General features: G+C 40.9%; 1 protein-coding gene across 1 annotated transcript in view; it reads right to left on the reverse strand.

The window, feature by feature from the left end:
- Positions 1-22912, reverse strand: part of LOC139713063 (mucosa-associated lymphoid tissue lymphoma translocation protein 1-like) — a 42807-nt gene extending 19895 nt beyond the window's left edge. The window contains exon 1 of the mRNA XM_071624825.1: positions 22058-22912. Coding sequence (XP_071480926.1) covers positions 22058-22912 — 855 coding nt within the window. The remainder of the gene's footprint in view (positions 1-22057) is intronic.
- Positions 22913-25875: the final 2963 nt, after the last annotated feature.

Consider the following 25875-nt stretch of genomic DNA (forward strand, 5'->3'; position numbering starts at 1 on the left):
AGTGGGAATGTACAGTGTATGTGAACCTGTAGTACACTGTAACTTCATAGCTTAAGTGCAGTCATGACTAGAATTGAATTGAGCAGACCTAAATTGAACTGAATTGAATTGAAATTAATATTTATTCAATTTCGGTAGATTTTAAGTACGGTACTACTTCCTTTACATATTAACCCTAACTGCACTGGGGGGGGGGGGCCTGGGAGGCACCCCTCCATACTTTTGGCGATTGCATCGCGACCGCTGGGAATTTCCAATTCTCGCTTTATGACTTTTTCCCCTGAATTCTTGCGCACATTTTGATACCACATTTGTCCATATCGGACCTACCTACTTGTAGGGGGTGTTATGAGCCAATTAGTATGCGCAGGTCGATACATACTGTCATTAGACCATGTTCATGCTTCTATATTGTTCTGAAATAAATTGGGCAAAGTTTAGAAACAATGATATACATAAGGAATATAAAACAATAGAAAACATAAGAAATAAAAACAATACAAAACATAACAAAAAAGTTGTTTTTTCTCATTTTTTTTTTCTCTCTCTGATTTATTTCACATTTGGGAAACATTATTCTTTATTATTACAGTTTTCATGTAATTTTGTACTTGTTTAAGGCCGAAATTCTGAAAATATCCCCCAAATGCATAAAATATGCATTATGAATAATTAATTAGTTAATTATGCAAAAAAAAATTGCATAATTGATTAAAATCAATTACACCATCAGATTCAGCACGCGAAGATCTATCAGCATGCAAATTTTCAAGTTCGTTGGACATTGCATTTCCGAGATCAATGGGGGGGGGGGCTCCCAGGCCCCCCCCCCCCAGTATTTTCATGGAGCCAAATAGCCCAGTACAGTAAGGGTTAAGTGCTGAACAAAGGAAAAGAAATAATGGACCATGTTCATATAATGTGCCTGCAGCTGAGTGCTACTGGCATACTAGTAGTCAAAGTAGACCGGGGGCCCAGAGCATTTATTCAGCTGAAAAGGGTCACACTTTTTGATGGTCTCATCATGTAAGGATGTGGCCAAGGGTCAATAAAATGAATTGCTGGCAAGTCACATCCTGTACCGTAAGCCTAGGGACCACAAAAAGGGACCCCGAAAAATGGATTTATTCAGCCGAAGGGGGTCACGGACAAAAGTTGGTGGATATTGTTCCTTTGGGTGTACTTATCATGAAAACAGCAATGCCAGCTATTTTATCCTGTACGGGGCCCCAGACAGTAGCCCCAAAGGGCCCCAGAAATATGGTGTTATTCAGTTGAAAAGGGTCACGGCTAATTTCTTTTGCAATGGAATTAGTTCCCATCAGAGATATCCAAAACACCAATGCCAGCTATTTTATCATGTACGGGGCCCTAGACAGTAGCCCCAAAGGGCCCCACCCCCCATAGGCCTACGTATAAACACACACAAACATTGATTTTATTCAATTAAAAAGATTCAGGGCTAATTTCTTTTGCAATGGAAGGAGTACCAATCAGAGATATCCAAAACACCAAAGCCAGCTATTTTATCCTGCACGGGGCCCCAGACAGTAGCCCCAAAGTGCCCCACCCCCTATAAGCCCTACGTACAAACACACACACACACACACATTGACTTTATTCAGCTGATAAGAGTAACGGCTAATTTCATTTGCAATGGAAGTAGTACCCATCAGAGACTTACAAAACACCAAAGCCATTTATTTTGTCCTGTACGGGGCCCTAGACAGTAGCCCCAAAGTGCCCCCCCCCCAACACACATACTCACACAATAGTTTCATTCAGCTGAAAAAGGGTCACGGCTAATTTCTTTTGCAATGGAATTAGTACCCATCAGAGAAATCCAAAATACCAAAGCCAGTTATTTCATCCTGCATGGGGCCCCAGACAGTAGCCCCAGACAGTAGCCCCAAATTGCCCCCTTACCCCCTCCCCCCCCCCCCCCCACACACACATTGATTTTATTCAGCTGAAAATGGTCACGGCTACTTGCTTTTGCAATCGGAAGTAGTACTCATCAGAGATATCCAAAGCACTGAAGCCAGTTATTTCATCCTGTACGGGGCCCCAGACAGTAGCCCCAAAGTGCCCCCTACACACACACACACACACACACACACATGTATATATATATATATATATATATATATATATATATATATATATATATATATTATATTGGTTTCATTCAGCCGAAAAGGGTCACGGCTAATTTCTTTTGCAATGGAAGTAGTATCCATCGGATATCGAAATACCAAAGTCAGATATCTTATCCTGCACAGGGTCCCGTCAGTAGCTCCAAAGTGTTTTGCTTTATTCTCTTTATTGTTTGCATCTCTTCTTCTTAAATATGCGCTCCTTCGTCTTCATTTTCGCGACAACGACAACGCGTCCTCCTCACCATCATCAGTTTTGCTGTTCTGGCAAACATTTCCAGCGTATCGGCTACGTTCGATTTTAGAGCGGCGAGAGCGGAAGACGTGCATAATTGAGTCTGGGAAAGCGTAGGAACAGCGTAGCTAAAGCGGCTACCAGCGTTATCGAAGCAGGAATGAAGCGTCGTAGGAACAGGCATTGATTTTATACGAGAGTAGAGAACTTAGTGAGAGCGTCGTTAAAGCGGGAAGGTCGTGCTTTGATCAAGAAAGCGGCGCAGTAGCGGGACCATGTCGTCGGTGTCTAGTTTAGACTATATTTCCCGTTCTTGTGCCGCTGTTACTACGGTCAGAAAAACCTGGAATTGTTACGCTCATCCCGCGGTATTTACACTGTCACTGCTCTCTCCCCGTTTGAGCTACGATTCAAAATAGGTCAATCTTGATGGGGAGATGAGGAAGAAATTTTGAACCAGTTCAAAATTTCTTCCCGATCTGTAAAATTGCCAGATCTAACCCCATCACCCAAACGCTGCTGCTACGATGCTCCCGGTCCCCGTACACTTTTGCCGCTCTCTCCCGATCTGACAGATTGAATAGATCGGGATGCAGATCTTGATAGTGGAATTACATGTGGGGACACTTTAGAAACACTCCGTGGGGCCCCGTACAGCTATATAACTGGTTTCGGTGTTTTTGATACCTCCTTGAGTACTACTTCCATTGCAAAAGAAATTATAGCAGTGATTCTTTTACACACACATTCACTTTATTCAGCTGATAAGAGTAACGGCTAATTCCATTTGCAATGGAAGTAGTACCCATCAGAGATATACAAAACACCAAAGCCAGTTATTTTGTCCTGTACGGGGCCCCAGACAGTAGCCCCAAAGTGCCCCCCCCCCCAACACACATACTCACACAATAGTTTCATTCAGCTGAAAAAGGGTCACGGCTAATTTCTTTTGCAATGGAATTAGTACCCATCAGAGAAATCCAAAATACCAAAGCCAGTTATTTTATCCTGCATGGGGCCCCAGACAGTAGCCCCAAATTGTCCCGTTACCCCTCCCCCTCCCCCCCCCCCCCCCACACACACACATTGATTTTATTCAGCTGAAAAGGGTCACGGCTACTTTCTTTGCAATCGGAAGTAGTACTCATCAGAGATATCCAAAGCACTAAAGCCAGTTATGTTATCCTGTACGGGGCCCCAGACAGTAGCCCCAAAGTGCCCCCTACACACACACACACACACACACATATATATGGTTTCATTCAGCCGAAAAGGGTCACGGCTAATTTCTTTTGCAATGGAAGTAGAATCCAACGGATATCAAAATACAAAGTCAGATATCTTATCCTGCACAGGGTCCCGTCAGTAGCTCCAAAGTGTTTTGCTTTATTCTCTTTATTGTTTGCATCACTTCTTCTAAATATGCGCTCCTTCGTCTTCATTTTCGCGACAACGACAACGCGCCCTCCTCATCAATCATCAGTTTTGCTGTTCTGGCAAACATTTTCCAGCGTATCGGCTACGTTCGATTTTAGAGCGGCGAGAGCGGAAGACGTGCATAATTGAGTCTGGGAAAGCGTAGGAAACAGCGTAGCTAAAGCGGCCAACAGCGTTATCGAAGCAGGAATGAAGCGTCGTAGGAACAGGCCTTGATTTTATACGAGAGTATAGAACTTAGTCGAGAGCGTCGTTAAGCGGGAAGGTCGTGCTTTGATCAAGAAAGCGGCGTAACAGCGGGACCATGTCGTCGGTGTCTAGTTTTAGACTATTATTTCCCGTTCTTGTGCCGCTGTTACTACGGTCAGAAAAACCTGGAATTGTTACGCTCATCCTGCGGTATTTACACTGTCACTGCTCTCTCCCCGTTTGAGCTACGATTCAAAATAGGTCAATCTGATGGGAGATGAGGAAGAAATTTTGAACCAGTTCAAATTTCTTCCCGATCTGTAAAATTGCCAGACCCAACCCCATCACCCCAAACGCTGCTGCTACGATGCTCCCGGTCCCCGTACACTTTTGCCGCTCTCCTCCCGATCTGACAGATTGAATAGATCGGGATGCAGATCTTGATAGTGGAATACATGTGGGGACACTTTAGAAACACTCCGTGGGGCCCCGTCAGCTATATAACTGGTTTCGGTGTTTTTGATACCTCCTTGAGTACTACAATACATGCAAATTATCGCATATTCTTTTCACTTAGAATATAATACGGGAGCACTTTCCAGCTACTGGCTGGGGCCCCTTAACTGGATGGGTTTGTGTTTTACGTATCAGCTGTTAATTCCACTGCCAGAGAAATAGGCCATACATGACAGTTTTCACCCTAAAAACCCATACTTCATATGGGGTGGGAATACCTTGGGGCTATACCTGTCAAGGGCCCTGCATCCGGGCCAATATCGCACCTCTTTTAATCGAATTCTTTAATGTTGAATTAAATTTAGCAAAAACTTCGCCTAGATTACATGGTAGTTCAATGTCATATTAATCTCTTCATTCAAATTTATTTTGAAACATTCACATTACCTCTAACCTTATTCTAAATAACACTTTTCAACTGAAATCCATATAATACAAGTACCATTCCACTATCCGTTCATTCATAAATTCATAATGATAGTCACGTGATTACATGCTGCGCTCGTTCATTCAAATATTGATTTCTGGCCATCTAATTTAACATGTTCTGCAGTCAATTAAACAGATATGTTCATGCTTGGCCTCTTTCCTTATTTCTTTCGTCGTAGTTATTGTTTTGTAAGCATCATACCATTTCACGTTTTCGTATAATTCGTTTAAGAGACTTTGACACCATTTTTAACGTGCCTTTTGAATCCAAAGAAGTAAGAAGCCACAAATTATCTGGCCGTTACGAGCGCTTTATTCCGAGCGGTCGGCCAGTTACAAGAAGTCCAGGTTATGATCCTCAAATGTTGTTTTTTTATATAATTCTTTCTATGTCTTCTAGAGATATACGTCTGTATATATTGTGCTGTCATGACTATAAAAAATGAAGTTAGGCTGCATTACTGGTACACCGTATATGCCTATAATGACATGTATATGAAAGAGAAGGAGCGTTACCAGTCTGGTTACAGAACAACCAAATCCAGATTATACTAGATAAGAAATATGACACTTTTACTGCTTTATAACAGTAATTCATAGATGAAACGAAAACACACATAGAAACACATATTAAAAAGATCTGAAACAAAGAAAGAGCATGATTTGAGTTTGAATGAACACGTTTTGGAATTTGACTGTCTTTCGCGAAATTTAATGACTGAAATACACTTTTCGGCAAGTCAAGGCGAATTTGAATGAACGTAGGGTACCAGCCAATTTGAATACCCATTTTACGAATTCGTACCTTCTATCAAAATTAATGAACCAACAAAAGTGCAAAATTGGCCGGGAAAACCTAACTGGCTTTGATGTTTTGGGTATCTATGATGTAAACTAAGGCCTACTTCGATTGTAAAAGAAAAACAACTATGACTCTTTTCAGCTAAATGATGTCATAATAATTATGTGGGGGAGGGGCACTTTATGGCTACTGTAACCTGGGCCCAGTACAAGATGAAATGACTGGTTTTCGTAATATATGGTCATCTTGGTTGTGCACTATACAGAAGTATGCTTCCTTTGCAAATTTCTTGAGTGTTTTGCTACTGTAACCTATGGGACCCCGTATACAGGATATTATAAGATAACTTGCTTTAGTGTTTGTGATATCTCTGTTCAGTAGGCCCTGATAAATAAATTAACGTTACAAAAGAATTTGTAAGACCATTTTCAGCTGATTCACAGTACATGTATAATGGATGGGACACTGTGGAGCTACTGTCTAGGGCTCTGTGCAGGATGAAATAACTAGCCTTGGTGTGTTGAATATCTCTGATAGGTACTTCTTCCAGTGCAAAAGAAATTACCCGTGTTTGGGGCTATACTGTGCGGGGCCCCATACAGGATAAAATAACTGGCTTTGGTATTTTGGATATCTCTGATGGGTACTACTTCCATTGCAAAAGAAATTAGCCGTGACCCTTTTCAGCTGAATGAAACTAGTGTGTGTGTGTGTGTGTGTGTGTGTGTGTGTGTGTATGTGTATGTGTATGTGTGTGTATGTGGAGGGGGGGGGGGCACTTTGGGGCTACTGTCTGGGGCCCCGTTCAGGATAAAATAACTGGCTTTGGTGCTTTGGATATCTCTGATGGGTATACTTCCATTGCAAAAGAAATTAGCCGTGACCCATTTTGGCTGAATGAAACTAATGTGTGTGTGTGTGTTGGGGGGGTGCACTTCGGGGCTACTGTCTGGGACCCCGTACAGGATAAAATAACTGGCTTTAGTGTTTTGGATATCTCTGATGAGTATGCCTACTACCAATTGTAAAAGAAAGTAGCCATGACCCTTTTCAGCTGAACAAAATCAATGTGTGTGTGTGGGGGGGGGGGAGGGAGCAATTTGGGGCTACTGACTGGGGCCCCGTGCAGGATAAAATAGCTGGCTTTGGTATTTTGGATATCTCTGATGGGTATTCCATTGCAAAAGAAATTAGCCGTGACTCTTTTCAGCTGAATGAAACTAGTGTGGGTGTGTGTGTTGGGGGGGGGGGGGGGAGCTCCTTTGGGGCTACTGTCCGGGGCCCCGTACTGGATAACATGGCTGACTTTGGTGTTTTTAATATCTCTGATGGGTACTCCTTCCAATGCAAATGAAATTAGCCGTGACTCTTCTCAGCTGCACGAATGAAATCAATGTCTGTGTGTGTTTGTACGTATGGCCTATGGGGGTGGGGCACTTTGGGGCTACTGTCTGGGGCCCCGTACAGGATAAAATAGCTGGTATTGGTGTTTTAAATATCTCTGATGGGAACTACTTCAATTGCAAAAGAAATTAGCCGTGACTCTTGTCAACTGAATAAAATCAATGTTTGTGTATGTTTGTACGTAGGCCCATGGGGGGTGGGGCCCTTTGGGGCTACTGTCTAGGGCCCCGTACAGGATAAAATAGCTGGCATTGGTGTTTTGGATATCTCTGATGGGAACTACTTCCATTGCAAAAGAAATTACCGTGACCCTTTTCAGCTGAATAACACCATATTTCTGGGGCCCTTTGGGGCTACTGTCTGGGGCCCCGTACAGGATAAAATAGCTGGCATTGCTGTTTTCATGATAAGTACACCCAAAGGAACAATATCCACCAACTTCTGTCCGTGACCCCCTTCGGCTGAATAAATCCATTTTTCGGGGTCCCTTTTTGTGGTCCCTAGGCTTACGGTACAGGATGTGACTTGCCAGCAATGCATTTTATTGACCCTTGGACACATCCCTATATGATGAGACCAATAAAAAGTGTGACCCTTTTCAGCTGAATAAATCTTCTGGGCCCCCGGTCTAATAGTCCGGGAGCCAGCGGGGGTCAGCCTAGCTGAAAAGGTTACCAATTTTTATGTGTATAGCAATTTAGTACATATGCCCCTGAGTATGGAAATGCACGTCTGGCTGGTCATCGGTGGTGGGTGTGGCCAGGAGGGCCACAAAAAGGACCCCCCAAAATTAGACTAGCCTAGCTGGAAAAGTAACCCCATGAAAACAACTGGAACTTGTTCGTTACACTTACAGGATAAATGAATGACCATTGCCAGACGTTTTAAGTGGTGGGGGGTAGCCGCCAGACGCTCTTAAAGGCCCAACTCCAGCTAGGCTAGCCTAGCTGAAAAAGTAACCTCATGAAAACCACTGGAACTTGTTCGTTACACTTACAGGATAAATGAATGACCATTGCCAGACGTTTTAAGTGGTGGGGGGTAGCCGCCAGACGCCCTTAAAGGCCCAAATTTTTCCAGCTAGGCTAGCCTAGCTGAAAAAGTAACCTCATGAAACCAACTGGAACTTGTTCGTTACACTTACAGGATAAATGAATGACCATTGCCAGACGTTTTAAGTGGTGGGGGGTAGCCGCCAGACGCCCTTAAAGACCCAAATTTTTCCAGCTAGGCTAGCCTAGCTGAAAAAGTAACCTAATGTAACCCACTGGAACTTGTTCGTTACACTTACAGGATAAATGAATGACCATTGCCAGACGTTTTAAGTGGTGGGGGGTAGCCGCCAGACGCCCTTAAAGACCCAAATTTTTCCAGCTAGGCTAGCCTAGCTGAAAAAGTAACCTCATGAAACCCACTGGAACTTGTTCGTTACACTTACAGGATAAATGAATGACCATTGCCAGACGTTTTAAGTGGTGGGGGGTGGCCGCCAGACGCCCTCAAAGCCCCAACGTTTTCCAGCTAGGCTTGCCTAGCTGAACAAGTAACCTTGTGAAACCCACTGGAACGATACACTTACAGGATATATGCATGACCGTTGCCAGACGTTTTAAATGGTGGTGAGGGGGGGGGGGGGGGGGGGGGGTGTAGCCGCCAGACGCCCTCAAAGACCCAATTTTACCAGCTATAGACTAGCCTATATATAGCTGGAAAAATAACCTCCTGAAACCCACTGGAACTTGTTCTTGTGATACACTCAAAGGATAATTGAATGATTGTTGCCAGACAATAGCCGCCAGACGCCCCAAAGACCAAACTCTTACCAGCTAGGCTAGCCTAGCTGAAAATTAGGAAAGTAACCCCATGAAACCCACTGTAACTTGTTCTTACACTTACAGAATAAATGCATGACCGTTGCCAGACGCTTTAAGTGGTGGGGCGTTGCCCCCAGACGCTCTCAAATACACAATTTTACCAGCTATAAGGTTCACATATTTCAGAAATGATAGCAGTGTAATTCCATAACAATAGCGCTTGCTTGCGAGTTCACCTGTCTATAATCTGGTTCCATGACATTTGCTCCTGCGACAATTGCTCCCATGAAATATTTGTACACTAAGCCAAACATAAATTGTAGCCACAGACATAACCCTGTCCATAATCCTAATCCTCACGTCAAACTAAACTTAAAACCCTATCACAACTCTAACCCTAACCTATAAGTCTTTGGAGAATATAAGACCGGAGCAATTGTCGCAGGAGCAAATGTCGTGTCACCCTATAATCTATGCATGCCTTATTCTTTTGTTCTGCTTCCTTGAGCCCCCAACTCATGCATTCTTATGGTGACTCTCCCATGTCATCATCCTTTTTCATTGCAATTTGTTCTATTTTTTGAAAATATTCTTATTCTTCATCCCAATTATCACAAATTCTGAAACTCTGTCCTCAGTATAACTAATTCATAGTTGTACAAATGTAAAAATCTGAGAATCACCCGGAGGTCTCCTTTAATGGGGGAGTTTCTTGAGCGCACAGGGAAACATGCTTTGAAATATCAATAGGGCAAGTGTTGAGACGAAATACTGTAGAAATATGAGAATATACAGTGCTGTGGTTTTGGTAGAAGAAATAGGGTATCTGTATTTGTCCTCAGTGATAACCAAAAAACTTATTTGGAAAAAATGATAGACATCAAAAAAGAATTGCCCCAATCAAACATGTCGGGATTTTTCTCAAATATCAGTGTTCTCATTTTCTTTGCAGTGTAAAAAAAAAAAGAAGAAAAAAAAAAGGGCCGGATACAGTATCCGGATGGAAATTGGTGGGATGGGCGTAAACCCGCGGCTTTTATAACATACTGACGTGAAAAAAAAAAACAAGACCAAAAACTACTTTCTTTCTGTGCCCTGGGGAGAAATATTAATCAATTGCATTTTGGAAATGTTGAAAATCACAACTTTTGATGAAATTGTCAGTATCTCTTCTTATATGAAGGCTTTTTTTATAATTAAGTTTCTTTCCTCTATGACCATGATAAAACAAACCCCTGATGATTAAAACAAAAGACAATTAAAACTTGGCAAATGAACTCTTTGGACATTAGCAAAAGGGAATACATTAACAGTTTTTGCAAACACTTTATACAATTGTCTAGTACTCCATCAAGCTCATAAAAAATACAATTCTACTGCAACAAGAAATCCATTCAGTAAGACTCGTCCTCGGTGTACATAGCTTAAAATGCCAACCTTTTGAAAATAATTCCCCAGCTCTTACATTTACTTTAAAAAGGGGAAGTAAAGCTCAACACCTTTGGCCTATGACTTTTTAGGTACCGTATCACCTTACGGTTGAGGAGATTGGTAAAGAAAAATTATTAACGAAATAAAACGTATAGGAACATGCTTCACATGACCTCACCGTTTTCTTCTCTTAAGAAAGAAACGAAATCTGAAAATTGTTTAAGAGTGTTTTTGAACATAGTACATTGCAAAAGCAGAAAAAAATCAGTGTTTTTAAGAAACATAACTCACAACAACAAGGAATTCCTGTCGTATCTAGTATTGCACGTTTTGGGTTTGGAGGGTTTTGGATGCTAATATTTCAAGACAAGTTTATGCTCCGGCACTTCAATTAACTTAAATGTAAAGTAATGATCAACCTCTCTTGCCAATAAACTCAACATTTGCTGTTCTTCAGTAAAGCATATGACAGAAACATATGAGAAACATGTCTAAAATTCATATGAATAAGCTCACAGCAACAACAAAAATATTATGTTATCTATAAACTAATACTGCATGTACTTAATTTCGAGGGATTAAGATGCAAAATGTTATGACAAAAGCCCCTACGTGGCTACCAGGAATTAAACATCCTTCAACTTCTTTAGCAAATGAGCTCATGTGTATCATCTTCTTGTTGAGAAGAAGAAGATGAGTATTGATAAAATAACCAAACTATCAACTTTCCTTAATATGTTTCACATGAAATCATTATTGCCTTCTCGCAACGAAATTGAAAAAAACAGAACATCTGAAATTGTTCAAAATCGCTTCTTGATAACGATGAAAGCAAAGGAAACTTAGTGTTTGTAACCACTATGACACGTGTCTACAGACACCATGCTCATAAGAAACGTAACTCACAGGAATATAATCTTATACAGTAAGTACTTGGTTTGGAGGACATTTAGATGCCAACTTTTCAAGAATAATACACCAGCACTGACATTAACTGATGACAAAAAAAGGAATGCTCAGCTTCTTTATCCAATTAGCTCATAGGTAATTCCTTGTAGTTGAAAAAAACGAGTACACATAAAAATATAGACTTCCGGTAACATGTATCACAGGTCATGATCTCCACATTTGCTCCTCTTAACTTAAAAGAAATAAATATATATTTAAATTTGTTTTAAATGACCTTTAAACAATATGAAGAAAAAAATCTGTGTCTGCAAAGGCTTGACACGTGTCTAATGCTGGGTCACGCTCATATTAAACGTAGCTCACAGGAACAAGGAAATCACGTGTGCATAAAATAATACTGCAGAGAGGGTGCAAAGTTGAACCCTTTATTGAGGGTGCGAAAATGTTCCCTTGGGTACATCTTTCCACCCACACTAAGTGGTGCTAGATTGCACCTCTTCTTGAGGGTGCATCTTTCCACCCACACTAAGTGGTGCTAAGTTGCACCTTTCTTGAGGGTGCGATCTTGCACCCTTTACCTTTCGGCGCACCTTTGCACCCCGTGTAGCCTTTACATCTTGGTGCAACTTTACATCCTTTCGTGAGGGTGCAAGGAAACACCCAAAGTTCCAAGATTGTGCCTTGTTTTGAGGGTGCAATCTTGGAACTTTGGGTGCTACTTTGTGCCCGCAAGAAAGGGTGAATGTTACACCCTCGGGAGCAACTTTGCCCCCTTGAAAAAGGCGCAACCTCGTACCTTTAGGTGCAACTTTACGCCCGAAGGATGCAAGAATGTACCCTCTCTTGAGGGTGCATTCTTGTGCCTTATTGGTATGATGTTGCACCTATGTGGTGCTTATTTGCTCCATGACTGCTGCAAAATTGCTCCTTTAAAGGAGCAAGTCAGTGTCAATGCCTGCTCCTTTATAGGGACAATATTGCCCATCATCTCAAGGTGCAACTTAGCATCACATAATCGGGTACGATTTAGTTCCTTAACTACTCTAAACCTTGAATAGTGCGAACTGATGTAAGCCTATTTGCTCAGTATATAACTTATGTTGTTGTTGCACTCTGCAAAGTAAATAGGATTAGTGTGACTTGGATCTTGTGAATCATGAAATGTGTGTGCGTGTGGAATTTGTGAGTTGTGAAAATGTTAATGTAAAAGTTAACTTAGTTGTGTTTGAATATTATACTGAAACCAAAAATTTACCCAATTACCTTTTCAATAAGGTGAGCACTATATCTATCAAACAGTTAACCTTCTCGGCAAGAGTATACATCTGCATGAAGGAAGAGGTGTTATTATGATATGCAGTTGTCTGGATACGTTTTATTCAAAACGTTCTTGAATGCGTACTTATTCACATAGAATAACATATGCTTCTTACCAGTACTCAAAGCCTCTAAAACAAGAGCATGCTTCTTACACTTCTAAAGTATACACCATATCTTAAAAACAAAATGTAAGAGGATTTAAGAAGCTGTTTGTATGCATTCAAACGAATCCATATTTCTATCTAAAATCTAAAACGTGTCTTGTAAAATGGGAATTCGTTTTATAATGACGATGCCAATTGTCTTAAAGTCCTTATCACGACATGTCTTGGAGTTCACGCTTATTGAAAACATGAGATTCTTGGCACGTAGATTACAACTATGGTTTAAAGAGTTAACTGAGACACGCATACCGTATACGGGCATTTCGATGAAAACATTTAAATACAAGTTACTGTAAATAATATGAAAATCAAACTTGATACCAGCCCTTATCGGCAACCAATACAGACTATGGAGGACTGCAGTTACAATTGTGTTCAGATATTGTTTTGGGTGATACACGCATGCCGACTGATTTGGGATCAATTCGAGTCCCTCGAGCTGAGATTCCGGAACTGCAATGAGCAAACCATCATTGTGTATAACAGAGTGACTGAGAATAACGCATGCACCAGTTTCTGTTTCGTTGTTCTATACACAGAAAGTTGTTTCGTTTTCCAATCCTGTGCAGGCACACAGAGATTTACAGAATTCAATCATCTTTGGCTATAACGCCATGGTCGCGTGCAAAATGAATGCAGCTTATCTAACTTAACCTGTAGTTACTGAATAGGGGACTACTGTATATTCAATTTATACACTATTAATCGGATGATAGATTCTGTCAAAGAGTAAATTGCGGATATCATATACCATTGTCAAATTCACTTTCTGTTCTATACATAGTATCAATGGAATGTTATGAACCACTTCAGCATTACCAATCATCATAATTATTTCCCTGAAACGGCTGCATTTGTATGAGCGGGAAGAGTTTGGCATCATACATAGCAAGAGTCGTGACTACAAAACTAAATAGGGCCTACATGTATTATACAAGGTTTTAGGACACTTTGAATCATGCCCCCCCCCCAAAAAAAAAAAAACAAAAAACCCAACAACTTAGTGAAATGTTGTACAATGTATGCCCTACTTCCATTAACCTATGATCTTTGACCTTTGAATACATGGCCCGCATTTTTTCAATAGGCATTTGGATGCAACGTAGATATCATATAAAAGAAAAAAATGTTTTAGGAAAATACATTTAACCACTTCAGAAATAATTATGAAACAAATAGCAAAATATTGACACGTTTACTTCTTCCGTTAATGACATGACAGAAAACTTTCCTCACCGAATCGTTCTGCCGTAATTCATGAGCAAGTCATGGATATATACTTAGTTCGATTAAAAGTATACATTGAGTCATTGCAAAAGCATTTAATGAAAAGTATGCTTCAGAACTACATCATTGTCATTTATTCTATAACACTAATAATATAGAGCTATTGGTCCGCCATATTGCCTAACAGGTCGTTGTCCTCCTACCACATTTGTTTAGCAAATAAGGCACGGAATTTAATTTTGCACTTGTTGCCAAAGACTCTAATCTTCTTTACCGCTATTCTCAGACATGACAATATTGTATGCTGGTGCTGTATGAATTAGAAACGGAAGCTTACAAATATTCACCATCTAACAAGGCAAAAGCGAAGTGATGTCTCGTCCACGTATCGACTTTGTGATTACAGAGATTTTCAAATGGCATAGGCCTAGTTCATTGACTTTTTGACTGTTGTCGTTGTCGGACTTCACCAATATTAACACTTGACAGCAATTAAATCATTAGATGATCTGAGGAGTGAATTTGGTGGTCATATGGCTCAAAAGTGTGGAAAGTTATTGAAAGAACACCAGAATACTATGTCGACAGTGTTTATTAGGTGAGATACAAACATAGAACAAGTTCCAGTGGGTTTCAGGAGGTTACTTGTCCAGCCAGGGCTATAGTCCAGCTGGTAAAATTGGGTCTTTGAGGGCATCTGGCGGCTACCCCCCCCCCCCCACTTCTTAAAACGTCTGGCAACGGCCATGCATTGCAATCCTGTAAGTGTAAATAACAAGTTCCAGTGGGTTTCATTAGGTTATATTTTCAGCTAGGCTAGCCTAGCTGGAAAAAGTTGGGTCTTTAAGGGCGTCTGGCGGCTACCCCCCACCACTTAAAACGTCTGGCAATGGTCATTCATTTATCCTGTAAGTGTAACGAACAAGTTCCAGTGGGTTTCATTAGGTTACTTTTTCAGCTAGGCTAGCCTAGCTGGAAAAATTTGGGTCTTTGAGGGCGTCTGGCGGCTACCCCCACCACCTAAAACGTCTGGCAATGGTCATTCATTTATCCTGTAAGTGTAACGAACAAGTTCCAGTGGGTTTCATTAGGTTACTTTTTCAGCTAGGCTAGCCTAGCTGGAAAAAGTTGGGTCTTTGAGGGCGTCTGGCGGCTACCCCCCACCACCTAAAACGTCTGGCAATGGTCATTCATTTATCCTGTAAGTGTAACGAACAAGTTCCAGTTGGTTTCATGAGGTTACTTTTTCAGCTAGGCTAGCCTAGCTGGAAAAATTTGGGTCTTTAAGGGCGTCTGGCGGCTACCCCCCACCACTTAAAACGTCTGGCAATGGTCATTCATTTATCCTGTAAGTGTAACGAACAAGTTCCAGTGGTTTTCATGAGGTTACTTTTTCAGCTAGGCTAGCCTAGCTGGAGTTGGGCCTTTAAGAGCGTCTGGCGGCTACCCCCCACCACTTAAAACGTCTGGCAATGGTCATTCATTTATCCTGTAAGTGTAACGAACAAGTTCCAATTGTTTTCATGGGGTTACTTTTCCAGCTAGGCTAGCCTAATTTTGAGGGGTCCTTTGTTTGGCCCTCCTGGCCACACCCACCACCGATGACCAGCCAGACGTGCATTTCCATACTTAGGGGCATATGTACTAAATTGCTGTATACATAAAAATTGGTAACCTTTTCAGCTAGGCTGACCCCCGCTGGCTCCCGGACTATTATTGTGATACTATATACTTTAGCGGACATGGTCTTCACCATATTTTAGAGGGGCATGAAAGATTTCAGGTTAGTTTTTTGGCGTCAAACGTGAAGGAATATTTTTGAATACAATACAGAATTCAGAGAGAGATTTTGATATTCTATATTCTTCTTTTCCGTTTTATTTTGATCATGAGCATATTTGCTAATGTTTTCTCTTTCAGTCGATATTAAAAGTGTCGAAAACTGACAAGAAATACTCGTTCGACACGGATTTATTCATGACCATGTATCTGCTCATTACGTATGCAAGCACCGCTCAGCCGTGCATACGACTTGAATAAATACGTGCGTTTTCGCTCGCGCTGCGGACTGACTGATTCCTTTTTGCAACAAGCATGGTGGGGGAGTTTCTTGTTATAGTTTGAAATATTGTGTTTTCACAAATTTAGTAAAATTCGCATTTTCTGAAGGGAGAACATAGTTGGCATTCTGCTTTAAACTAAGTATTTAGAGTAAAGGGAAGAGGGAAATGGTAAAAGTCATTTACACACACACACACACACACACACACACACACACAGCCAGCACCATAGCTAAGATTTAATTCCACCATAAACTTTCTGTATCGTGCAAATATGTCTTTCGACACTAACAGTCACTTTCACCAACTCAACGAGAAGATTTCACCATTCAGATTTACAATTACGCAAACAACAGCAAAAACAATTATAGTACACGATGTAGGCCTACTTTAGAGAAATGGGTGAACGAGCGATATTCCACTACTGTTTAATACTCACCTTAATTTCACATATGCACTGACATCCATTAAAACATAAAGGGAAATCAAATATTGAATGTCTATCAAAACAAAAAGGATTTTGCAAACAAAAGGCATAAAATCTGAATCATGTAGGCCTGTACATTATGTTGACCTAATTACGCAACACACTGTGCAAGGACACAATTTTATCGTCCCAGAAAAAAAAAAAGAAAATCAAAGAAAAAAAACTATAGCATTGTAATGGCATGGAAAAGCGTAACGGAATATCTTAATGTCGGACATAAAGTTCTAATCTGTAAAGCAGAGCATTTTTTTAAACAGTTTTATTTATTCTCTCATAATAACATCAATTCAAATAACGTCGTCGTCTGCAGGGCCCTGTTTTAAAGATACAGATTATCCCTGAATAGCCAACACTGCAAAGGCGGTCTCTAAAGAAAAAAAAAAAAAACATGATCAACAGCTTACTCCCATACAAATATTATGGAATTCAGCTAGTCCATTGTAGCTAGACATTTTGTACTTGATATTTTGGATAATTCGAATTTGAAGTTATACGTTACACAGAGTTCGTGGTAATAACAAACAACAAGAACAATAACAAACATAAAACTTTTACACAGTTTACGTAGTTTGGATTGGCAATAATGATTTTAAATCGTTTTGTACAGTGGCACAACAGTTGGTGTTATAGACGACTTTCCTTGACAAAGTTCTCAAGATATTGTTGACTCAATGAACTTTTTCCACCAGAAATAAAAAGCAAACACAAGGGAGTACAAAATTGAAAAATATCAAGTGATTGCAAGTATACTACAAGAGCAACAAGAAACATACGAATTCTATAAAATGCATAAGAACCAAAGAGTAAATTATGAACACATAATTAAGTAATACGGACATGTTATATGCTTATAAAATGTGATTAAATAAACATCAGATAAATTTACGATGGAACCTCAACTCTTTCTTTTCTTACAGAGAGAGGAGAGAGATAGAGAGAGAAAAGGCGAGTTCAAATTAAAAAAAAGACCGCAAGTAATGATAATATGTAATGGGGTGGATGAATAATCAGATTTCTAAATGTTACAATGAGTAGAATTGATTATAAAGGAACATTAAACAGAGTCGGTAACGCACAAACAGACAATACACAAGAATGCAAATGTACTGTGAATATCCATAATTGTATTATTAATTATTAATCGAATAACAGGGTAGGGCCTAAACAGAAGTTCTCGTTTGTCTTAATTACATACAGCCGGACTCAACACAAAATTTGTTTCTTTGGTGATACGTTCGAGTCATTAGGCCCTAGAATCTTCAAACTTGAAATTTCAGTGACCCGAAAGAGATATGCAGGCCCTATTGGCCCGAAATAAAAGCAAATAGGCATGACAATCCATTTTCAACTTTTGTTACCCAATTGGGCTTTCATTCTGGTGGTTAGACAATAGTTTCCCGCACCGGGATGCCGCTAATGTCTTTCCCTACTTATCATACGTAAAGTGTGTTATATAGAGGATTGCACTTTATGAATATGGATGAACAGAGTGAGCACGTTTTAAAGCCACCACTACGGAACTTTTCATTTCATTTCATTTCATTTATTTCATTCCTTCTTTCTTTTTCGTCAAACATAACACGAAATTAATCAGGAGATATAACATAGGCATGTATTCGACTTTACATGGTAGATAATGGTAAACAAATACGACATTATACATGCATACCGGCAAAATACAAAGTTATGTTTGGAGAGAAAAAAAGAAGAAAGAAAGAACTGAGAGGTCCACTGAAAGCATGCTTGTAAATTGTGAACCACTGAAAGGATTCTTGTGAATACATTAAACTTTTTGTGTCAGTTTTTTTTTTTACAAAGACAGGAGAGAACAAGACAGGACAGAACAAGACAGGACAGAACAAGACAGTAGAAACACAACGACATTACATGACTTTACAGTACGGTATACCATGACAGTAATAAAACACAAAAGAATAATGGAAAGAAAGGAGAGAAAGAAAAAGGATATGAAAAGAAAAGCCAACACGCTGAACATCGGGATCAGAAGAGGGAATTGAGGTGCTGAACATCGGGATTAGAAGAGGGAATTGAAGTGTTCCAGCTCGATCAGCCGAGCAAAGTTTCTACAAATAAGATAATGTAAGAAATGCATAATGTAAGAAATACATAACTTACTGTACATGACAAAGTGATTCCATATTTTGTGTAATAATAATAATAATAATAATAGTAATAATAATAATAATAATAGACATTTATAGGGCGCTTTTTCCACGGGATGCAAAGCGCTATGACATGTCCTCCCTGGTCGCCATAGGAGATAAAATATATACAAAATACCAGGCAGCGACAGTATAAGTCCAGTGCACATAGAGGGACATCAAAATAAATACGTCTTCAAGTTTTGCTTGAAATGATCAAGTGTGGGTGAAGATTTGAGAAGAGGAGGGAGCTTATTCCACAGCCTAGAGGCACAAGAAGACAAAGCTGCATCTCCGGCTAGTTTTTTCGTGTGTGGTTGTGTAAAGGTAACGGATGATGAAAGACGAGTGCGCCCAGAGTGAGAGTGTCGTTATTATATACATGTAGTTTGATAACATCTCCTAAATATTCGCAAATATATTCATTAATAAGTTTGAAGTAAGTGACATCATTACAATAGCAATATTTTTCTTTCGCTATGACAATTTCGCAATTGCATTTGAAAAGATGGTTTTACAGTTTTACCAAGCCCATCACATTATGTGATGAATAATAATGACCTTAATCAAACAAATATCTACAATAACCAGTATCAATGATCTAGGTAACTTCAATATACTCCTAATAGTTTCATATACAGCTTCTCGCTTACACTATTTCAAAATATACCAGAGATGGGGCAGTTCAAAACTCCTTCGTGTCACTATTTGACGTCATTGGTTTGATACACGGCACTGTTTCACTCCAAATCTACAGAAGAGATAATAGCCTATTTCATACATCAGAAAGTGAAGAACGCTATGAAATTAAAATGTGAATAAAACAGAAAATGACAAGAGACACAGAGAGAGAGAGAGAGAAAGAGAGAGAGAGAGAAAGAGAGAGAGAGAGAAAGAGAGAGAGAGAGGTTGATAAAGGTTGGGAGAAATGAAAATGATAATGAAAGGTGAATTACGAATTGAAGAGTGTTTGCGAAAACCGATAAGGGCATTTTTGAAGATTTTGACGTACGGTCTCTGTCATAAAGTACAAAATAATACCTTTTAAATGATATATTGGTCACTACATATAAAGGCACATATTTGAAGTTATGGTCAAAAGAAACAGCAATCTTCTTATTATTCTCTTTATTTGTCGTGACCTTTAATCGCAAATATCTCCATTTGGCAAATATGGACTTATCGGTTCTTGCGAACAAACCCTTCAATTGTTGTTGTTGTTGTTGTTGTTGTTGTTGGTTTTTTTTTTTTGGGGGGGGGGGGGCGGTGATATCCTGTTTGACAACTTTTCTCCAAAATCTGGAAGACCGTCATGTTCACCCATGCAGTGTTTCTTTTAAATCTTATTTTGTATAGAGTAATAAACTACATTTCATATCCCCCTACTCATAACAACAGCATCTGTGTTTTAAAATGGAGAATTATTATAACCTCTGTTCCCTGGCCGATCACCGGGCTACGTGTTTCCACACACATGGACAAGTGTACGAATACATTATGAATTAGTATCTCAATGCTGAAGCATACTACTGTTTTACTTTTCACTTTCATATTTCATTCCTCTGGGATGTCAATTTCTGGGTTCATGAATGCCGTTACACTAAGTCTATTAAACTTGAATTTGTATTTTGATAACGTGTTGAGCAGTAAAAAGGAAGAATAAGGTCTGTCATCATTATTTTTTTTCCGGTTTCAGTTTTGTCTCCCCGCCCCTTGAACTGAAATCGATCTTTAAAGCATATGTTTCTGTATGTCATCACATTTTTTTTTTTTTTTTTTTTTTTTTTTGGGGGGGGGGGTCCAAAGTGTATTACGCTGCTTCTCAGTAATGTCAAAATTACATGATTGGAATATAAGTGGAGAATGCTCTGGACCCTAAGCAACAGTATGTCAATGCAATAAAACAATTGTTTTTCATTCATTCAAGCATGAAAATATCTGTTACCGCCGTAAATACAATTTCACTTCATGATATAACGCATCACTACATGCATTGTTATGTGTATAGAATATATTATATTGAAATAGAAAACAGCGAAGTACCACGACCTGAATACTTATGTGGAAACCGAAAATAACGACGAAACACACTATCCATGTATCACAACTACTTGAAATTAATTTTCATTGTAAATGAAGAAGATGGGTGTTACCTATGTTTGTAGACACACAAACATTAAAGTAAGCTTGGACACCCATTCGTAATATTGTAGGACTACGCTGGAGAGAACTGAGCGACAAAACTCCCAAATATAGGAATCTTCACAAATCTTTTCTCAAACAGAGCTACAAGTAAGTACATTGGTAACTGTAGTTTAAAGCTTATTTATCAAAATATATTTATCGCAGATCTAGCGATGGGGAAGGACCAAAACATCGTAGCCATTATTGCTAGTGTATATATTTATAAGAATATATCATATTCATTCAAATGGACACCATTCCACACTCGGGGGCTCAGAGGGGCACATTCACTGCCAAGCCATCCCCCGATCTCACTGTAGGTACTGGGATAGGGGGATGGCTCATGGGGATAGATAGCTCCGAAGTAAAGGAGTCTTCACAATTCTTTTTCTTCAGAACCTTCAACCAATGGGGACCCCAAAGGGACACCAGATGCCCAAAATTAGAGAATCGAAAAAAGAGAGTATATATCCAAATCCAGAGATACTCTGTATGAACACGTTAGTAAATGTACCCCAAGTTTATAAAAGATTCAGGGGAGGCCCCGTGGGTCTGGAAACGAATTGGTAGCATATTCTCAGATTTGATCTCATGTTTTGAAAGTACACGCTCAAACTTTCTAAAAGAAAATACAAATGAATATACAAATGAACATCAAGGAACCCTCAAAGCTCCCCACCCCCATTTTCTTAACGATCATTATACACACATTGTATATAGCCTATGTCATAGTCTGCAAGAATGCTTGGAAGGTGAACTTACTCCTACTCAGCTGAGAACGAGATGCAATTGTCTCTTGTTGCTGATTTCATAACAGGACCCTCGCGTAAACGTCATTGAAAATTGTACTATGTTTTATTCACTTAGAATATCACACTAAATATTTTTGTGTATTTGTTTGTTTGTTCGTTCGTTGTTCTTTTTTACATGCCACTGGCAAACAAATATCGGCTATGACTGTTCATGTAAAATCGCATTAAATATGTAGAGCCTACTTAAAGTGCCTAAAGCTATCTCACAACTCTCAAACTCTTGTAGAAAGTATGTACACCACGGTGAACGTTGTATTTTGAAATTAGTGACAAGATTTTGCGTGTGCTCCAAATCACTCGTTTATCGATCGATACTAACGAGACCCTCCTCGTGCTTCACCCAGGCTACAATGACCGAATCATCTCGACAAACAGCTGGGAAGGGAGAAATACCCTCTTTCTTCAAGACATTCTCCTTCTTCCCCTTACCATCAAGGCAGACGACAGCTGATCCGTCTGTCAGTATCAGTTTCCCTGTGTTGTGAAAGGAGAATATTTGCTGAGGCATAAATCCATCAAACATCACGCTCCTGACAGCCTTACCACCCTGTGGGGTAAATACCTGGATCTTTCTTTGTACCCAATAACCCACGTAAATATTATCATCTACATCCACAGTGAGACCATCAGACCCTCCTTCAAGGGCACTCATCGTCTCGAACATGACGCGAAGCTTCTCCCACTGTGGAGTGTAGAGGGACACATTATTGTGCCCCTTACCACGTACAACACTTCGACCATCAGACAGGAATCCAATTCCAGAAACACTGACATCCTTCAGCACGGTCTGCTGTAACTTGCCATCTGAGTAGTAGAGATGGATTCCTCCTTTAGACAATCCCACCGCCATCTTACCACCTGGTGCACGAGCGATACAGGTCATACTACTTATGATAGGGAACGTTACGACTGCTTTGACGTCCCAGTGAGATGAGACGTCACCTTCACGGACATGCCACGTGTAACCTTCGAACTCTCCAAGACAAAGTTCATTGACCTTCTCGTATCTACGGAAAGAAATCTTCTGAGCTTTTTCTGTCACACCTCTCGGTGATCGGTCATCAGGATCATCTCGTCCCAGAAAGCTCTTCAAGTTTTCGCACAGCGTGTCGTGCGCAAACAAGGCGTCTTTCTCCAGTGGCACCTTCATGCCGTTTGTTACCAGCTCTTCCATAGCGGTCATGTGACTGATTGTTCGCCGACTTTCCTCCTCCATGAATTGTAATTCATGTTCGAATATTTTAAATATTTGCTTCACATAACTTTTCAGCTCTTTTCTACTGGCTGACAATACCTTCATGTATTCTTCATACGTCTTGTCGACGTCATCATTGAGCTGTCTAAACATACTTGTTATTTCATTGCGTTGTGTCCCTATGAACTCGATGTAATTTTCAATGGTCGTTTTATTTGATTTCACTCCCCTTTTCAACTCTTTGATATTTTCTATCAATTTCTCCTCATGGATAGCTGCCTCTTCGATATCATGTCCTGCTTTTGAGTGTCTCAACATCCCACACTTACAGCAAACGTACTCGCGACATCCAGTACAGAAACACTCCTCGTCATCATTAGGATGTTTCTTACATTTCCGTTGCCTGTTAACCTGAATTTTTCCCGAGAGCTGCACTTCGCTCATGGGTACCACTGAGTGGGTGGAGAACGGTTTCCAGAAAGAGTGACCTTTCTCACATGAATCACACATATATTTCCCGCAGTCCTGACAGTAGGACACAGCTGGCGACTTATTGTCCATCTCACAAACTGTGCATGTTGGACTCGCGACTTTCACTTCGTCCACGAGGGAACTCAAGGGTATGTTGGTTTGTAACTTATCCACATCTCCACTGGGCAGGGACGTTCCTTTCCTGCATATTGGGCATGTTAAAGTTTCCTTGTCGGACTAAATTTGAGATATTAGTTGAAGACAGTCTTTGCAGAAAGTGTGAGAATATGTCAGTGATTTAGGTTGGTTGAAAAGAGTCAGACAGATAGGGCACTCCAGATTCTGGCTGATGATCTGATGAAACGTTGCCATGGTGTCTATTTCTCTATTAGCAAAAGAAACACCAAGTGGTAAAAACATCGATAAATACTGTAACAAAGTGGTGTCATGATAGTGCGTGTACGCACATTCTCTTAGAGGATATAGGTACGGACGGGGCGTGCGTTTACAGCACGCGGTATGAATAAGAGTCTGTACGGCAACTGACAAATGGCAGTTGCGTTCTAGCCACGGCCGGGTAAGGACAGTGTTTGGGTCGTCCGTATACAAGCAGTTGGTGAGATTGCGAAGGGCCGAGGGCCACCCCGCGAGATACTTTCCGATGTGTTATTCGCCCCTCTCCGAAAATAAAGGCAAGTAAAGTGCTTGTGACATATACAATTCAATTACCGCGACAATCACCGGTGTGTTTATTTGAGATATCTTTTACGTACGAATGCGGTGATGTATGAGAGAGAGTTGAGTTCTTCAAGTATGCCAAGACAGGAGAGTCCCGACCTCGATCACAACGGTCCCGGTTGTGTTACATTTGGTGGCAGCGGTGGGATCTGTCAGGCATATTGAGGGATTTTGATTGTATTAGTTCATATCGTTTGCAAGATTTTCCCATCTTACTCAAATTTCGTTATTCACTCTCATTTACACGACGCCTAAAGGCGCCGTCACCGACATGTGCAATCTATTGCGTTAACTACAAGTCGCCGTAAAGCCTAGTCACCTACGTGGTACGTAAAGGTGTCTTCACCTCTACGTTGCATTAGACGTATTCCCATGAGGCTCGCCTTGAGTCTCTTCACCTACACATTACCTGCAGGCGCCTATTCACCTACACGTCACCTACAGGCGCCTATTCACCTACACGTCACCTGCAGGCGCCTCTTTCACCTACACATTACCTGCAGGCGCCTATTCACCTACACGTCACCTACAGGCGCCTATTCATCTGTACACGCCACCAGCAGGCGACTCTTCAACTACACACCACCTGCAGGCGTCACGTCACCTAAGAACCACCTGCAGGCGCCACTTCATCTACATGTCACCTGCAGGCGCCTCTTTCACCTACACATTACCTGCAGGCGCCTATTCACCTACACGTCACCTACAGGCGCCTATTCACCTGTACACGCCACCAGCAGGCGCCTCTTCAACTACACACCACCTGCAGGCGTCACGTCACCTAAGAACCACCTGCAGGCGCCACTTCATCTACATGTCACCTGCAGGCGCTACAGCTGCACCTACACGTCGCCTTCAGGCGCTATAAATTCATCCATAGACGTCAAGGGCAGGAGTTAACTCTACCTACAGGACATCCTCAGGCTCACAGGTGCCTTTGGTACTCAATCGTCTTCAGGTGTCATCATCTCGTCGCTTGTATATGAGCATTCCAGTTTCATTCCAGTTTCGTCAGGTTGCTTCACTACATTTTCTGCAGGCGCTTGTACTTCTACAGCGAGAAAAGCAAAGCCGTTGACAATGGCGGAAAATTCAGCTCTAGATCCTCAAGAAGAACTTGACATGCTGGCAGCGGAAGTCCAGCGAGGTGATGAAGAATTGCAACACTCTCGAGATAAGAATCAACTGCTGCTGCAACAAAATCGTCTCCTACGCGAAAAGCTGGAACGATTGGAATTGGAGCAATCAACCGTCGAATTTCCGAGGGTACGTGAACGAGAACGGACACCTACTGCGAGCATATTTGACGACGGTGTCCTAGCGGACGAGAGACCTATCTCTCCTTTGTTTGAACAGCACCGAGGACCTCCCGTTTCTTCTCGCGGTTGGGAAAAGACATCGACAGGTTTAAGGATGCCGGCAAATAGCAGACGACCGCAACCACGTCAAGCAGACAAACCTCACCACATGGAAGGACAGGTTTCTGATGCGACAAGAGTAGTTGCACAAGAAGGGAAGCTTGACGAACCACACTTAGCACACACAACACCTTCAAAACCTAATATCATTCCGGACAGGTTTGATGGGAAAACGCCTTGGAATGAATATATCGGCCATTTTGAAGCATGTCGAATGGCAAATGCTTGGGATGATGCCCAGGCGAAAGTGTTCTTGGTTGCCAGCCTTAGGGGGTCTGCCCTAAAAACCCTCGGCGGGAAGATCAGTGAAACATC

The sequence above is a fragment of the Diadema antillarum genome, unplaced genomic scaffold (genome assembly GCF_040938485.1).
Source record: "Diadema antillarum isolate AM-2024a unplaced genomic scaffold, OU_Dant_1.0 seq00001901_RagTag, whole genome shotgun sequence".
NCBI classification, from domain to species: Eukaryota; Metazoa; Echinodermata; class Echinoidea; order Diadematoida; family Diadematidae; genus Diadema; species Diadema antillarum.